The sequence below is a fragment of the Nymphalis io genome, chromosome 27 (genome assembly GCF_905147045.1).
Source record: "Nymphalis io chromosome 27, ilAglIoxx1.1, whole genome shotgun sequence".
Lineage (NCBI taxonomy): Eukaryota > Metazoa > Arthropoda > Insecta > Lepidoptera > Nymphalidae > Nymphalis > Nymphalis io.
This window is the reverse complement of record NC_065914.1, coordinates 367,210-386,214: the sequence shown is the minus strand read 5'-3', so window position 1 is coordinate 386,214 and position 19,005 is coordinate 367,210. Positions and strand designations below refer to the sequence as shown.

The following is a 19,005-nucleotide window of genomic DNA, read 5'->3' as shown; positions in this document are numbered from 1 at the left end:
TTTTTTTTTTTTTTATATTCGCCGGGAGGGCAAATGACTCTACTCCACCTGATGGTAAGTGGTAGTAGAGTCCAAACGCGACGACGGCCAGTACAGACGGGAAAAACGTTCTGCACTAGCCGCCATCGCCTTGCCGGCCCGCAAGATGCCTCTTCACGCCTCGTTTGAAGGAACCCGGGTTGTAAGAGGAGGGGAACACGTGAGCTGGTAAGGAATTCCATTTTTTGGAAGTGCGACAAAGAAAGGAGTTGCCAAATTTCTTTGTTCGCGATGGAATTGATGTCACAGTTAAGCGGTGACATCGAGAATTAAATAAAAGTATATTGTTTTATATTAATAATTACTACCTAACGTTGAAAATAACAAAAATTAAAACAAACTAAGCCTTAATTTAAAATTGGAACTCAATTTGAAAGCGAATATTTATTTGCTCATTCAATAAACATACGATAACGCGACCACAGAACCGCCAACTAATATTTATTGTATAGCTCTATGTATAATAATAATAATAATATCCTGGGACTTTATTCACACACTGCCATCTGATCCCAAATTAAGCAGAACTTGTGCCATGGAAACCAGACAACTGATATACTACATATACTACTTTTCTTTTGTAAATACATACTTATATAGATAATTACACCCAGACTCAGGACAAACAGACATGTTCATGCACACAAATGTCTGTCCTGGGTGGGAATCGAACCCACAACCTTCGGCGTGAAAGGCAGGTACCTACTAACCACGCCAAACGGCTCGTCATATAATATAAATACTACTGCTAGGCTTCAAATTAGTTCCGCCCGAGGTTTTATTCACATTCCTTTTTTTATAAACAAATTAGTCTCATAAAAGGCTCGAATTCAGGGCGTCATTTTGTTTAACTTCAATTGGATAGAATGCGAATAAAACTGCGGGACAGCGCTTGTATATTTTGAAGTTTTATTTTAACAAATAAATATTGAAAATCGATTTCATAATTATAGTATTATTGTAAAATAAAAGCTTTATAAATTGTTTTGGCAACACATCATATTTTCATTTCTGGCATTGGTTATTTTTTTTTTATTGAAGTGGTATATTGCCAATTTCTGTATTTATTCTGGATGTTCCGAAAATGTCATTATATGTAACAGAATCGAACAAGCAATGTAATTCAAAATTATTTTATGTTATTTTTAGGAAGTACGAGTAAGCTGGCTGGTTAAGGTCTGTTCTACCTTTTTGGATAATACACAGTGGATTGTTTAGCAGAATTTCAGTGAAATTTGATAATTATAAATGCAGGCTGTCTCACGATATTTTTAAACGCAAACTAATCACATGAAAATTCACTGGTGCTTGTTTAGGTTTGAAACAGTCATTATTGTTTAAGGTAGTGTTATATGTATTTCACTATGCCTGCTCGATATATATATTTAAAAAAAAACACACAGAAAGTGACTTGGGAACAGATAAGTAACATTCCTTTTGAATACAATAACATAACATGAATGACAAATTTCATTATCAAAATAATCACAACAGATAACCGATAAGGCATTTTAATGTTTTTATTAGTCATAACAGATTAGAAAAAGTTAAATTTAAAAAAATCTTTTTGTATGTTTACTATAAAATATGTTTATAAATGTTATATTATTTTATAAGAAAGGGGGGTAAGGGGGGAACGGAACTACCATCTAAACCGACCCAATTGCCAACCTCACCTGCACGTGGTGCTCCCTGCTAGATAACAGACGAGGCTCTGGCGACCGATCAATGGCGGTATAACCATACGCACCATGATTGGAAAAAGGGAAACAGCGACCTTGAGGTACAAGTAACCTCTAAAATGTCTGGTGCAGAAGGCAAGGGGAAACCACTGCACTATTATTCCCTAGTTATCGTCAGCTTTATGGAAAAGTCTAAGAAAGAAATGGCTCCGAGTTTCTGGCGTCCCTTAGATGGGACAGGGGTGCTAAGAATCTCCAGGTGTAAAAAACAACAAATGAAGATAGGAACGTGGAACGTCAGAAGCTTGAAGAGTCCTGAAAAAGTCTACAATGTCTACAAAGAAATGCAACGAATGAAGATTAACATCATGGGACTAAGTGAGATTAGATGGATAGGCAAAGGTAAACACCAAATAGATAATAATTACACCATGTATTACTCTGGTTCTGAGGATAGCTCCAACAAGTATGGAGTGGGAGTAATCATAAACACAAAATACATTAATACACCTGTTAACTTAGTACCAAAATCAAACCGATCCATGTTAATATCATGTAGACTCAAACAACTAAAGAAGAGAACACAGTACCACGCAATAGACGTGAGGAAACTTAAAGAACTTAACATCCAAGATAAAGTGGCGAAAGAAATAAACGAGTGGGCAGCAGATGAGAAACCTGGGATAATGCGTACGGTGGAGGAAGAGTGGTGTTCAATGAAGAACAAAATATTAAACATCAATAAGACACACTTGAAAAGAGATTGGATTCCTAAGCAGAGTTGGATGACAGAAAAAATATATGATCTTATCGAAGAAAGGAGAATCTAAAAGAATTCCGACAATAGTAAGTATACTGAGATTGATAAGAAAATTCTGCGTGAAGTTCGTTATGCTACAGATGCTTGGTATCAGTGCAAGTGTGATTTTGTGGAGGACCTTTATGCTAAGCATGATGCATTTAACCTGCATAAGGAAATAAAATCTTTGGTAGGACACAAAAAGACGTCTCACCAACTTACGGATGAAAATAATATTCCCATATTAGATATATCAGGAAAAAAACACCTATGGGAACAATACATTTCATCAATATACCGACGCTTTCCGAAGCATAGCGGTAAATTGTGATCCAAATGAGGGATATCCTATCCTGAAAAATGAAGTCACAAACGCTCTTAAAAAAGCTAAAACGGGAAAATCAACCGGACCGGATAATGTTCCCATAGAGGTACTCAAACTTATTGAAGACGAAAATATTAACTTCCTGGTTAAATTCTTTAACTTGGTATACGACTCTGGCCACTTACCCAAAGACTGGCTAACCTCAACTTTTATTACGCTTCCTAAGAAGACCAACGCAAGAAGGTGCGAAGAGTTTCGAACGATTAGCCTTATGAGCCAAGTATTGAAACTATTTCTGAATATCATCCACGAGCGAATAAGAGCTAAACGCGACGAACATCTCGCAGATAGTCAGTTTGGTTTTCGAATAGGAGTGGGCACGAGAGAGGCTCTTTTCGCAATGCAGGTTCTCGTACAAAAATGCAGAGACATGCAACAAGACGTTTTCCTTTGTTTCATCGATTACGAAAAAGCCTTTGACAGAGTACTGCATGTCCGTCTAATTGCAATATTACATGATATCGGCTTAGATGACAAAGATGTACGTATTATCCAGAATCTGTATTGGAACCAGAAGGCTACTGTACGAGTTGACAATGAGGAGACTGATGAGGTAGGAATAAAGAGAGGAGTCCGACAGGGCTGTATATTATCACCCACGCTATTTAATTTGTACTCGGAACAAATAATAGCAGAAGCAATTGAAGGCCAAGAAAGTGGAGTCAAAATAAATGGCCGGTATATTAACAACATCAGATACGCTGACGATACAGTCCTAATAGCATCATCTCCTGAAGAGCTGCAATTAATTATGAGCTGTGTTAATGAGTGCAGTGAAAACGCTGGTCTGAGGATGAACCTATCAAAAACGAAGATCATGGTGTTATCTAAACATAGCTTCGATGACATTGCTATCATTGTAGCAGGCCAAAAAATTGAGAGGGTGCGCAAGTACAAATATCTGGGGACATGGCTTAATGACACCTGGAGCTGTGAACAGGAGGTAAAGACTCGCATCGAAATAGCTCGAAGTGCCTTCTGCACGTTGAAAAAAGTACTCTGCAATCGCAGACTTAAGATCCCTGTGCGCATACGACTCCTACATTGTTACATCTGGCCTATACTTCTTTACGGATGCGAGGCGTGGACAATTAAAGAAGATCTCAAAAAACGTATAGAAGCTTTCGAGATGTGGGCTTATAGACGTATGTTGGCCATTAGTTGGACTCAAAAGGTCTCGAACGTGGAAGTTCTGCGACGCGTCAACCAAAAACGGCAACTTTTGGAGACTGTCAAGAAGAGAAAAGTTGCATATCTTGGACACGTGCTTAGGCATGAAAGATATGAACTTATGCAACTGATTATGATGGGAAAAGTTGCCGGAAGGAGAGCTGTTGGGCGCAGAAAAAAGTCTTGGCTGTGCAACATCCGTGAATGGACGGGAATCGCGAGTGCTGTCGAACTCTTTCGCCTCGCGAAGAACAAGAAGGAGTATTTCAAGCTGACTGCCAACCTTCGCTAGTCGGAGTGGCACTCGAAGAAGAAGAAGAAATGATCCAGAGACTTCATTCGAATTTATTTCTAAATTAGATTTTTTTTTACCAGTATCTATGCTAGTTGTGTACAAAACATTCTGCCTTGATAAAAATATATTTGTTGCTTGTTACAAAAAGACTACTATTTACTTTATAGACTAATAGTCTGAGTTTCTTTCACTGGTTCGACACAGGGCTGGGTGTTACTTTTAACCGGTGGAAGTTTCTAGTTTGACTATTTATTTATTTATTTATTTAAGGAAAACAACACCATATAATACAAAATACAAGCATTAAAAATAAAAAAATACAAAAAATAGAGCCAATTACTGATTTCCATTGAGTTATGCAAACTTAATATCAGTAAACAGAAGTAGCAACACACAGTTTTGGTAAAAAAAAAAATGTAAGTAACAAAATATCTATAAAAAAAAATACAAAATAAATAAAATAAAAAAAAGAATGAATATAAATTAGGCGACACAGACTATGTTGTGGATGGGTGTCGTAGTGCTAACTGCACTGTTGTTTTGTGTGTGTATAAGTAGGTAGGTAGGTAGTAGGGAAGGTTGTATTTATGTGTTTAAGTGTTTGTATGTATGTGTTTAGGTGTATGTAAATTTTGTATGAGTTCGAATGGTTAAGTAGAATTTTGAGCCGTGAGAATGTCTTTTTTAAATGATTTAATCGACCGATGAAAGATGTCGATGTGCGAGTATTTTTTATTATATAGTGTGAAAACGCGCGGCAATATAGAGTTTGCAGCGTAACGCGAATTGGATAAAGGGACGTGTAACAGATTCGAATATGCATAACGAGTTCGCTTTTTAGGTACATTAAGAAGAACGCGCGAGCGCAACTCAGGCGAGTCTAGCTTACCAGAGACCAAATCATGTAGAAATATCATATCTAAAGTTTCACGTCGATCTGTCAAGCTGGATATGCGATAAAGATTACAAGCATCCCTGTAGTTTGTGTTACTGTAAGTTTTAAAGTTCAGATATTTTTATAATATTCTTGTGTATGGCCTCAACTCCTTCGATATATTTAAAATATTGAGGATTCCAAACACAACTAGCATACTCTAATATGCTTCTCACATAAGAGAAATAGGCTATTTTTAGACAATTAATGTCGCGAAAAGGTTTGCATGTTCTATTTATAAAACCTAGTAGTTTATAGGCCTTATTAGTTATATAATCTATGTGATGATTAAATAGTAGTTTCGAGTCTAGGAGAACGCCTAAATCACGAACCAGGTTGGTTTTCTTTACAGGAACGCCATTCATTGTGTAACCATAAGTATGTGTATTTATTTTTCGAGTAAAAGTAATTTGCGAACATTTATTTACGTTAATGGAGATCCTATTCATTGTATAATAATTACATAATCTATCCAAATCACTCTGAAGTAATAAACAATCTTCTATTTTGTTAATTTTTCTATATACTTTTTTGTCATCGGCGAACATTAAAAAGTTTGAATATTTAAAGCAAGCACCAATATCAAACAAATAAGTATTATAGAGAAGAGGCCCTAAGTGTGACCCCTGAGGGACACCAGAACAAGAGCCACCAATTCTTACAGCTTGTCTTCTGTTAGATATATAAGATTTAAACCAACGAAAGAGATCACCACGAATTCCTAAGCCGTGTAATTTATGTAGAATGATGACATGGTCTACACGATCGAACGCTTTTTCGAAGTCAGTGTAGACCACGTCAGTTTGAGCACCTGAGTCCATATTATTGTGAATATCACTAATGAAAATTGACAAATTAGATACTGTAGACCGATTTTTCATAAAACCATGCTAATTATACGAAATGGCTCTCGCGAGGAAAGGGTATAGTTTGTGATATACTAGCTTTTCTAATATTTTACTTGAAATATTCAAAATAGATATAGGTCGATAATTTTCTATCTCTATCTTGGGGCCTTTCTTATGAATAGGAACTATAAGTGCCTCCTTCCATTTAGCGGGAAACACGCCTTCCTTCAACGACTTATTAAATATTAGAGTTAAAGGCAAAGATAATTCAATAGCGCAAGATTTAAAAAAAATTGAAGGTATGTTGTCACTACCAGAGCCTTTTTGAGTATCGAGAGATGTTAATAATTTTAAAACTTCCTCTTCAGTAACAGTGAAAGAGTGGTAAGTATCGTCCGTCACTGAAGGTATTTCGTGTAATAAGTTGTCGTAGCTAGGCGCATGTTTAATAAAGACATTTTTGAAAAAGTCACTAAAACCAGAACATATTTCTTTTTCGTTATTGTAAATTTGATTACCACAGCGTAAGGAACTTGGATACGAACTTTGATTATTACGTTTGGAAGAAATATGTTCGTGAAGAAGTTTAGGTGAGTTTTTAATGCCTGCTTGTATTCCAAAAATGTAGGAGTCGTAGCATTCAGCTTGAATACGCTTTTGTCTGTCGCGAAGCAATTTAAATTCATCATAATCGAGAGGGTTACTATGTATTTTCCATTTGCGATGTGCAGTATATTTTTCTTTAGTTATAGAAATCAACGCTTTAGAGTACCAGACTGGATAGCTATACTTTCCACCCGAAAGAGACTTTGGCACGAAGGAATTCCTTGTTTCATACAGTATTTCATAAAAACTATGAAGTGACTCCTCACACGACTTATCAATGAACAATGCATTCCAATTAACACTAGACAGGTATTCTCTAATTTTAATATAATCAGCTTTATGAAATTTGTATTTTATATTTTTTAAAAGGCGATGTTGCGATATGAATATATCAGAACAATCTATTTCTAGTGCTGGGTGATACTTATCTTCGACTAATAAAGGATCGCACGAAACTGACACTTTTGGTGAGGTATTGGTAATAATAAGGTCTAAAATATTATTGGAACAATTGCAATGCTCATTGACTTGTCTAAGTCCAAGGAACTCAATAGTGTTCATAAAATTAGCTACAGCAGCTTGACTTTGTGTTGTACCCTTTTTTAAACACAAGGGTCCTCGATGTGTCCAATCGAGGTTGGGGATATTGAAATCACCCAAAAAGAATACATAATCATTAGGGTGGGATCGTATAACATTAGACAATGAATCTAGAGCCAGTGTGAAGCGATGAGAATGCAGAGAGTCACCCGGTATGTACGTTACACCAAAATGAATTGCGTGACACTGAGTATTAGCGAAAACTCGTGCTTTAACTGATATCCAAATAATTTCAATTCCCTCCCCAACAAATTCATTTCTAGCTTCGGCTTGAAAAACATTTTTAGCACATATTAATACACCGCCACCAATGCCTTTAACTGAAGTATACTTATTACGATCACACCTAAAAACATCATATCTATTATCACATATTTCATCGGCTAAGAAACTATCATTAAGCCAGGTTTCAGTAATAAAGATTAAGTCAAAGTCATGGCTAAGAATATTCTTATGTAAGTCATCCAATTTAGTGCGAAGACCGCGGACGTTCTGGTAGTAACAGTTTATCGATGGTTTCATGATGGTTGGGTAGAAATTAAAGCATTACTAAGACACTCATTAAAATGGAACAAAATAATTGTAAAGCTAAGTGATCTAAGACGGTCAAAAGTCAACATAACCAATATTAAAGCAGTATGTCTGAGAGTGTTTGTATGAGTGATGGAAAGTGTGTGTGCGTCGCCTTTAAGTGTAAATTTTTTTATTACAACTAAAAAGCAAAAATATAAGAAAAAGTATTGCGGAAAAGTGTAAAAATTAAAAAAAAATCTAATAATACATACAATTTTTTAGTTATTAAATCATTTTTATAAGGTCCTTTTCTGAGTTTATTGCGATGGCCTGTGATTTTTCGTTTTTTCGAACAAAAATTAGACAGTTTTTTGTCCACACAAATTTGTACGCTTTTTCGGATGCAAGTGATTTACATTTCTGAAGTAACATCTTGTTTTGTAGTGTAAGATGATCTTTCACGAAAATTTTATTTGGGTTGCCAGCAATGTTTATTTCTTTCGTCGTGATACCACGCGTTTTCTTTAGGCCGGAGAGAATACTGTCTTTAATAAGTCTGTTTTTAAGTTTAGCGACTATTACTTTTGGTCTGCCATTGATACTTCTTTTAGGTTGCACTCTATTTGCAAATTCAATATCATTACACTCTAGTTGAACACCTGCATGTCTACTAATATTAATTACAATATCTCTCACGCACTCATTTTTTAGTTCTGGAACGCCTATAATTTCTATATTCTGTTGCCGCGCCCATTGCTGATGTTTTGAGTTTTGATAAATAAGATCATCTACACCTTCTTGTAACGATGATACATGAGCTTTTAAAGCGGAATTTTCCTCGGATAGTTTGCTATGCTCCGCTTGCAATTCCGTGTGAGATGATATGAGGCTATGTTTATATTGATGTTATATGTATTGATGATAGGGCTGTTTCGCATAAGCGAACATGCCGCCCTGGTTGAGAATTCTTAGGAGGGTACAAAATATAATATATTAAACTTAAAAATACCTTAATTAATCACAGATCTAAGACTTAATTTGGACAACATTTGCGAGATTTGACGTCGGATCTGACAGAATGACATTGCATTGTCCAACAGACTTTATATCCAAATTAAGTCTAGTTCTAAGAGATTCGTTCTGAGCACATTCCATCAATACGTGCAAAAGATCATCAGGTACATTACAAGTTGAGCAGTTTGGAGAAGTTGATTTCCGCATCAGAAATGCAAACTTATTGCATGGGATGTGCCCAGACCGAAGCCGCAGAATTAATTTCGTTTCATTAAAATTCATGTTACTATTCTCAATCCAAGGATATCTGCATGGATGAGGCTGGATCGTACGGTACCATATACCTTTCTCCTTAGCTCTTTCGTCAAAGTACTCTTTCCATAAATCATAGCAATGCACTTTTAGATTTGGCAAGTAACTTTCAAATGAAGGTGTAAAGAGGACTTCAACACCGTCAGATATAGCTTCTTTGGCTAGTACATCTACTTGTTCATTCCCTTCTATGCCTACGTGAGATGGTATCCATTGAAAGAAAATTACTTTGTCATCTGATTGTAACTTAGATAGAAGCTTTAGAATCGCGTAAGCTACAGGTAACCCTCGACAGATCGAGGTACACCGAGCTAGGTGTTGAAGCGCGCTTTTGGAGTCTGACAAGATAACTACTTTACTGTAGCTTGTACACTCAATATAGCCTAAAGCCTCTAAAATAGCCACAAGCTCAGCTTCCATTATAGATACCTCTATTTTAATTTGGAATTTAGAATAAATGTTCAAATTGAAATCCAAAAATGCAGCTCCTATTCCATATTTGTCTTTCGAACCATCTGTAAATATTTTTTGACAGTTGGAGTAATTCGAATTTATGTATTTTATACAAGTATTTCGCAAACTAATTTGATGATACTCTCGCTTAGAACCGGTAAATCCTTCGATATTTGTTTTTAGAATGCTTGACATATCAATACTAGTTGCCCATTGATCTAATGAAAACATGCCTAAACTTGAGAAAGAGTTGCATGGTTGAGATTTGTACATCTCGGAAATTTGTGTAAGTAGAGGTTTTTTCTTGTTAGTCCAGAATCTGTTATGTGTCAGATCTGTTAATTGATTAATTAATGAAAAAGAAGTATTATTATAGAGTGATCTGTTTTTAAGCCAAAATTTTCCTGCCAAATATAATCTTCTTAAATACAAAGGAGGTAAACAAAGTTCACTCTCCATCACATGTATGGGAGTGGTCCTTATAAACCCTCCAATGTTTCGCATTGCTTGATTTTGAATTTTGTCCAATTTCGATAAATTGGTTTTACAACAGTTGTCATACAAAAATGAACCATAATCTAATCTACTTCTAAGTAACGTTATATACAGCTTACGAATATGTTTTGGATGGACTCCCCAACCTGATCCTGTTAACACCTTAAATATATTTAAAAACTTAGACACCCTAGACACAATCTCTTTAATATGTTTAGTCCATCTAAGACCGCGATCCAGCCACATCCCCAGGTACTTAACATTATCCACGACTTCCAAAACTGCATCATTTAGAGTAATAGTAATATTGTGCAATTTGTGCCCTCTTGAAAAAATACATATTTTGCTTTTTGTTGATGAAATTTCTAAATTAATATCATGGAATTTTTTGGCTATACAATCAAAAGCAGTTTGTAATCGGCTTTGAATGTCAACTAAATTATCAGAAGAAGTAAATATTACAAAGTCATCGGCATATTGCGAAAAACTAATATAATCCATCGAATTAATAGTATCACATATATCAATTGTTGCAACATTAAATAGTAATGGAGATATAGGATCTCCCTGTGCAAGGCCTACTCCCGTACATCTTACAATTTTAAAGTCTTGGCCTTCAATAATCAGACATCGTTTATGTAAAAAATCCCACAAATAATTACAAAGCATACTGCCTACACCTAATTGATCTAATTTACAAATAAGATATGTAACATCAACATTGTTATAAGCATTTTCTACGTCTATAAAACACCCCACTGTCATTAGATTTTTACTAAATCCAATTTGTACACTAGATACGAAGTCTGTTAGATTATCTAAGCAAGAGCGGGTTTTTCTAAACCCTTTTGTTGGTTCGGAAAATATATGATTTTTTTCAAGATACCATTCGATTCTATTCTTTAAGATAGCATGAAAAATTTTGCATATACATGACATCAGGGATATTGGCCTAAGAGATGATACTTGGGTACAGTCCCGGCCAGGCTTAGGAATGAGAAGTATGCAAATGTATCGCCATTGATTAGGAACTATATTACTATTGAGGAACATATTATAAATTTTTAGTAACGTAGTCTTTCCTATAGTAGGTAAATTAAAAATCATTGAATATGAGACATCGTCTAAACCTGGTGCCGTGTCCTTAGATTTTAAACATTTTTCTAATTCATGTGTCGAAATGATGGATTCTAATTTTAAGTTTCGAGATGTACAGCGAGGGTGGCATGGAGTAACAAAATCGGGTGTAAGGTTATTTAACATCGTTTCGGCTACAGTTTGGCCACCATTCGCTTAGCAAATTTGTGTCCTTTTATCCATCTCATTCGCATCCACATTTGATTAACAGAAGTTTCCTCATTTATTGAAGAGCAAAAGTCCCACCATTCCTTATTCTTTGCTTTTCTAATGAGCCTTTGAACGTCAGATATTTTGGCTTTCAGTTCTTCTAATTTAATAGGTGTTGGGTTTTTCCGAAACTCTGATAATGCCAGTCTCCTTTCCGCTACGGCTTTAGAAAGTTCCGGTTTCCAGTAGGTTTTTGTGACAAATTTAGGACTAGGGTTGACACATACCTTAGTATATGGAATGCATAAATTTGCTGCTTTATTAATTATGTTAACAAAAACATCGTAAGCTTTTTGGGGTTCAACTGGCAAACTTATTTGTACTAGGTCATTTTCTATCGATTTCCTATATTTTTCCCAATCTGCTAATTTGTAATTCCGTTTTTTGTTAAATATAGGGTTATAGTTAGAAGATGTTGATAATTTTATGATGAGGTGGTCGCTGCCTAGACATTCATTGGTAACATTCCAGGAGAACCCCAATGCAATATCCGACGAAACTATAGAGATGTCAGGACTCGACTTTTGTAATACACCATTTGCAAGTTTTATGCGCGTATGGCTACCATCATTAAGCGTAACAAAATCATGGTCCATTAGTGCGTCAAATATTTGCATTCCTCTGACGTCAGTTTTATTGGACCAGTTTGGGTGGTGTCCATTGAAGTCACCGAGTATTATAGTCCTTCTATGAGAAATTGAGAATATAAAATCCCAATCTGCGTTTGTTGTACAAGCACTCGGGGGGCAGTACACTGAAATTATGTTTTCTAATCTTTCACAGTTCAATACCCTAACAGAAATAATCTCAATGGCTGTATTTCCACTTTGAATTGACAGAGGCTCAGTTTTAAAGGATCTATGAGCCACTATAGCGACACCCCCATAAGAGTCATCCCGGTCCAACCTGTAAATATTATAGTTTGTAAGTTTGAATGTATTTACTGAACTAAGCCACGTTTCACACAATGAAGCAAAATGTATTTTTTCCTGACACAGTAATTGTTCCAACTCAAGTATTTTTGGTTTTAAGCTTTGTGCATTCCATTGCAATATATTAATATTAATACTGTTCATAATTAAATATTAATCCTTGAAAAAAAGGCAAACTTGAGATGTTTTGTAATATCCAAGAGATAATCCACTCGACACAATTTTGCTAACTTTTCTATTTTATCATTTATTGAAATATTGCTGTTACAAAAAATATTAATAAATTCTTTAACTAGACAAGTAAACGGTATATCTCTTGATAGTCTCTTTCCCTTTTGCCTACTCTTTTCCCTTTTCGAATAATAAGACACACTTTCCTCGGAGTCTGTAACCATCATATTTTCTTCATCGCTGTTTGCTTCCAGTACTTGTTTTTTTTCCTTTTCTTTGTTCTTCTTTTTAGCGTCACTTGTGTTTCTATTCTTTACTTTATTAGTAATTTCTGTCTTCCTCGCACGAGTTGATGCAACTTGTGCATACGTCAGGGCTTCCGTGGTAGATTTCGCCGGGGATTGATGATTTGTAGGTGCCGGCGTTGGGGCACGAGGATCAGGATAACTTTGGTTCGCTGGGAGCGTAGCCTCCTTTGCATTAAGTTGCGGCGGAACGTACATTGTAATAGCTTTTCGGTATGAGACATTAAACTCGGCCATTATTTCCCGTATCTTTTTTTCCCTACGATATTCCGGGCAGCTTCGATCTAACGCCATGTGGTCTTTAGAGCAGTTATTGCACTTATACACTGTCGTTGGGCAGTTATCATGTTTCCCACCACACTTTGGACAAAATACTGTTTTCGTAGGACACATCTTAATAGTATGCCCGAACCGCCAGCATCTAGAGCATTGCGTCACTGGAAACATATAGGGCTCAACTTTCACTTGCATGCTATAAATGTGTATGTAGGTAGGCAAAGACGGCCCTTTAAATCCAAGCCTGACTGCTTCACTGTCTGTCCAACCTCCCTCTACTTCAGCTCGACGCTTAAGGGTCCGTTCACACAGACCGGCTCGGAGAGCATCGGCCTGCTTTTTTCTTTTCACACAGACCGGGTCGTATACGCTTGGAATTGGCCGGAGCGGAGCCGCCAACTATTTCACATCGACCGGCTGGAAGAGATCTGAAAGCGGGTGCGGTTGGATGTGCTCGGAGCCGGTCGGATGCGCTCGGAGTCGGGTGGATACACTACAAAGGCAGTGCCAGTATTCCGCGCAGTCTAAGTTTTGTTTTCGGTGTGTTAACGTGTGCTTTTCGAAACATGGATTTAGATAGCTCCGACGAAGAAATATATTTGTTAGCAAGATTACTTGAAATAGAACATAGGAAACGTAAGCGCAAGCGGAAACAAATATGGGTAAAACATATTTGGAAAAACAGACTAATCCATGGGGAGTTTCACACCATTTTCGAGGAATTGAAGAGAGATAGCCTAAAATTTTATGAGTATTATCGTATGGAATATTGGCAATTTTTGAAATTGACAGATTTGTTAAGAGTACATATAACAAAAAAGACTACAAATTATCGTTGCACCATTACAGCCGAAGAAAGGTTAACGGTAACTTTAAGGTAAATAAAAAACAATTATTTATACTAATCATGTTATTTAGATCACAAAATCACAGCCCTCCATTTATTAAGCATTGTTTACGTTAATGAAATGTAAATTACTTATACTAATCATGTTAAATAACACAAACATCTAAATAGATCACAAAATCACAGCCCTCCATTTATTAAGCATTATTTACGTTAATGAAATGTAATTAAATAGTACAGATTTGTGTGTGTTTAATTATTATTATTATAATTATTATTGTTTTTGATTGTTTATTATTTTGTATTTTGTGTGCTGGTATTGTACCCGTAAGTAGTCTGATCTGGATAGTTTTGAGGAATATAGGTTTCGTTTGACACTAGGTAAGTAGATTGATTAGTCGATGGCGGTGAATTTATAGACAAAGAATAATTCAAATCTGTACTATTTTCATACAGACTTAATTCAGCTTCATTAACAATGTTAAACACGCGCCTTTTAATTCGTGCTTGGACTTCTTTTGGGAATGTTTCCACTGTATCTGACATAGACAAAAAAAAATTACGTAATGCCTTGTCACGGGGTGTAGTATTTCTTTTTTCTTCAAGATACTCTTCGAAAACCGTAGCAACATCTTTGCTTAAGCGTGGTCTCTTTTTCGAGCCAGAAGTACTTGCAAGCGATTCAACTTCAGAATGGTCAGAACGTTTAGATGATGTCGATGGTGGTGGTATTGGTGTGCCAGGCTCTGAATCATCCGATGATAATGTTACATTAGATATTTGGTTTCGATTGCGAAAAAATGGTATTATAAAAGAAAGTTCTTTTTCAAATTTTATCAATTTGGACGTAGTTGCACCATCGCCACTCTTGCCTTTTCGGTTATAATAGGCTTTTCTGAAGTTATCTCGCAGTTTCTTCCAACGATCCTGGCACTGCGTCACTGGAAAGAACAGAAATGAAAAATTAATAACATAACTCTTTTTTATTTTATAGTTCGTTTTGGTACGGCAGTCTTATATTTCTATTTTGTGTGTTTGTTTTATTTTTACAGATTCCTCATCACTGGTTGCAGTTTCAAAAACTTGTCATTTAATTTTCGAATGGGAATTTCTACAGTTCATTCAATTATTCATGAGACAATCAGAGTAATTTGTGATGTTTTGATGCCCATAGTTATGCAGATGCCAGATGAAGAAATGTGGGAAAAGGTTTCACGTGATTTCTTTAATATTTGGAATTTTCCTAACTGTTTGGGCGCTATAGACGGAAAGCATGTCAATATACAGGCACCAGATAATAGTGGAAGCTTATACTATAATTATAAAAACTTTTTCAGTACAGTGTTACTAGCTGTGGTCGACGCGAAATACAGTTTTTTAATTGTTGATGTCGGATCATATGGTAAAAATAGCGACGGCGGAATTTTACAGAATTCAAAATTTTGGAAAAAACTCAACACCAATAAGTTAAAGCTGCCCCCAAATAAACCTCTACCTAGTACCACTGAAAGCTTACCACATGTTTTTATAGGAGACGAGGCATTTCCTTTGAGCAATAATATATTGCGGCCGTATCCAAGAGAACAAGCAAGAACAGAATTATCAAAAAAAGTATTTAATCTGCGTTTAAGCAGGGCAAGAAAAGTCGTAGAATGTGCATTTGGAATGCTAACTCAAAGATTTGAAATTTATCAAAAACGAATGAAAATTCAGCCGAAGTACTGTGATTTAATTATATTAGCAACTACATGTTTACATAATTTTTTAATAGAAAATCGGACGCCAGGACAAGAGAATGAATTTCACAGCAATATAAATTTATTAACAGCAATAACAGACAATAATAATGAAAACAGTTCTAATAGCGACGCAGTTCTAACCACAAGGAATAAATTTAAGGATTATTTTTCATCAAGTGGTGCTTTAGATTGGCAAGATCAAGTGGCTACGCGAGTTTCTTAAGTTATATTTAATAAAAATTGTCTACTACATAAGTATATTCTAACGATCAGATACTCAAACGAGTTTTTAAAGTAAGGGCGCATTTAAACTCATGTTATTCCTATTTTGACTTTGAATCTAACACGTCGCAGCACGAGTTTAAGAAGCCCTTGCTTTAAAATTCGTTTGAGTATCTGGGGGTAGGTGTAAAACAATGAAAACCTTACTTACCACTTATTCCGAGACATTTGCTAATTTCCTCCCATGCATTGTCTTTCATTATCCGATCGCTATATGATGGCTTGGTTATGTCAAATAAACACTCATATTTTGACACGAGTATTATTAATTTTTCATCATTCATCTTTTCGTACAAGTACGCACAACTATTACGTTCAAATGTTGCTATCAAAATGGCGGTCGGCGCGGCCGCAGCGGGCACGCAATCGGAGCCGATCGGCTACGCGATAGAGAAAGAGCACGCAATCGGAGCCCATCGGCTGCGCGAGCGAGAAAGAGCACGCAAGCGGAGCCGGTCGGCTCCTTTTATTACTTCACACGAAGCGCGTTCAGGCATTTTTAATGACAAAAAAGGTGCAAATGCAAAAATAAACTTTACTACAATCACTCAAAACACTGTTTCCAACGTGATAAAAATCTGCTCTCCTCTCCGAGCCGGTCTGTGTGAACGGACCCTAAGTCTTTTCAAACTAGCTACCTCATATACGCTAGTGATCGCATCTAGCAATTCTTCTTCAGACAAATTCAGCTCTATATGTTTGATAACGCCATAGGAAAGAGCAACTTCCATCGGTCGTTGAAATCTCCATCCCAACCCGAGAAGGTATTCGCAGGAAGTTAATTTCTCCATACTGCACGCGTTAGTTACCTCCACGATTATTTTATATGGGTTTATATATTTAACGCGGCTTATGTCGGTAATTCCCTGATCCCTGAATATTTTGGCTAAAGCAAATTGTTTGGGTAAAATATTTGTTGAGGAAATGCAAATATCTATAATACCCCTCACTTCCCTTCGCCTTGCTTTTCTATTTCTGATTTCAACCCATTCCTCATCCCCTTCATCTTCCCTGCTTCTTTTAGCTAGTCTATTTTCGCCGTATTCAATAATTGGTGAGGGTACTATTATTTCTTCCTCGCATACTTCTCCCACTTCACTCAAGATTGGATCCACACTCATTGCGATAAGGTCTAAATATCACTAACCGGTCCAGTCCACTAGAACCGGCCGTTAGCAAACAATTCCGAGAACTGATAAGCGATACTCACAATATAATAAAAACAATGAAAAACGTCCAAGCAAAATAACAATTACTCGCACACTATTATTGTAACAATTTAACATACGATAAGATTATCATAGTCCTGTCACCGTAGCGTCACGGAAGGGTAGATAGGCAAACATGGTATAACTAAGAATTTAATGTTTTTGAATGTACATATTTTTTATAAAGACTTATAACCTTTTACTGTTGCGATTTCTGTTTCTCTTTTTTAGTTTCGAATAGGAAGGCTAATGTAATTTTGGTGGTAATTCTCCACTGCGTCATTGGCGTTTTAAGAAATATTAACCATCATTTATATTGTCAATGTGCCACCAACATTGGGAACCAAGATGTAATATCCATTGTGTATGTACGTTATTCCATAAATCTAGTCATATAATTTTTTAATATTAACTAGAAATTGGATGTATGTGTGTACATACATAAGAAGCCATTAGTTCCATATTATATTTTCATATATATATATATATTATATTTTCATATATATATATATATATATATATATATATATATATATATATATATATATATATATATATATATATATATATTTATATATATATATATATATATATATATATATATATATATATATATATATATATATATATATGAAAATATAATATATATATATATATATAAGCCTTTATATATTGCAATATTATTTATACATAAGCATAGACGTTTTGCATGTATGTTATATACGTAATAAAAACTCTGACACTGATTAATTAACTGACTGAATAAAACTGATTTTTTAAAGTGAAAATTTGCTCGATCACATATGATGGTTTATTAAAAATTTGTCCGCTAGTGTTAAATATATGAAAGTTTATATGGATGGTCCACATTTTTTTTATACAGTGTTGCCAACTTGGGGGTTTTCCCCCTAAATAGGGCTATGTCAGATGAAATCAAATAGGATATTTTCAGGTTAGACATTTTTTAGGAGGAACATTTTTTAAAGAAATTCTCTCCGGGGATTAACTCTTCAGCTTCATTTAATTGAGTATATTTCAAGTTTACTAATGCTACTTGCAGTACTTGATTTGCCTTTTTTTTAACATCATATTATAAATGTATTTTGTATTTGTTTCAATTCATCCGTCAGGAGGATGCTTCTAAGAGGTTGGCAACACTGTTTTTATGTAACATAAAAATACCATCATCGTTTGTCGTTTTTTGTAATTAAATCCGCAAGGCGAAACGTCCCCCACGCAATCATGAAGTGAACACGACAAGAAAACTTGTTACAGATACAATTAATATATTTAATTTATCTAGAATATTCTAGAGAGATCTCGAATTTTACTTTGGAGCCGTGTTCTATAGAATTCATGGTATGTTCTTGACCATAAAATATTTATCTGAGGATAAAAAAAATGATATTACAATATAATATTAACAAAGTCGGTATTTGTCCCGACTGAGTAGGTATCATTTAATTTGTTTAAAAATGTAACAGCATTTTTACCCACAGCTGGGATAAGGCGTCATCTCCTTATTACGAGTACACACGTATAGGATCTCTACATGATAATCGAATAAAAACTTCTGGATACGAAGCCTTAAATATTTTTAAATATTTTTTTTTATAGAATAGGAAGGCGGACGAGCATATGGGCCACCTGATGGTAAGTGGTCACCAACGCCCATAGACATTGGCATTGCAAGAAATGTTAACCATCGCTTACATCGCCAATGCGCCACCAACCTTGGGAACTAAGATGTTAT

The 19,005-nt window shown here is 35.5% G+C and overlaps 3 protein-coding genes across 5 annotated transcripts in view; 1 reads left to right on the top strand and 2 right to left on the bottom strand.

Annotated features, from left to right (window-relative positions):
- The window catches only part of LOC126778703 (GTP-binding protein 2-like), a 459,746-nt gene that overhangs the window by 175,562 nt on the left and 265,179 nt on the right, over positions 1 to 19,005 (bottom strand). The gene's annotated exons all lie outside the window — the stretch shown is intronic.
- LOC126778713 (uncharacterized) lies at positions 13,484 to 16,298 on the top strand. 3 transcript variants are annotated; one of them, XM_050502335.1, is made up of 3 exons: positions 13,484 to 14,053; positions 15,076 to 15,232; positions 15,361 to 15,476. In XM_050502335.1, the coding sequence occupies exons 1-3, from the start codon at positions 13,743 to 13,745 to the stop codon at positions 15,409 to 15,411; spliced, it is 519 nt and encodes a 172-aa protein (XP_050358292.1). In that variant the 5' UTR covers positions 13,484 to 13,742; the 3' UTR covers positions 15,412 to 15,476. The 3 variants fall into 3 exon arrangements, with proteins under 3 accessions (XP_050358292.1, XP_050358293.1, XP_050358291.1); XM_050502336.1 differs by having other exon boundaries at positions 15,366 to 15,436; XM_050502334.1 differs by having other exon boundaries at positions 15,076 to 16,298.
- LOC126778716 (uncharacterized) lies at positions 13,916 to 16,647 on the bottom strand. Its single transcript, XM_050502339.1, has 2 exons — positions 16,196 to 16,647; positions 13,916 to 14,964 (listed from the first exon to the last, which is right to left on the bottom strand). Exons 1-2 carry the CDS (start codon positions 16,326 to 16,328, stop codon positions 14,318 to 14,320), a joined length of 780 nt encoding a protein of 259 aa, XP_050358296.1. The 5' UTR covers positions 16,329 to 16,647; the 3' UTR covers positions 13,916 to 14,317.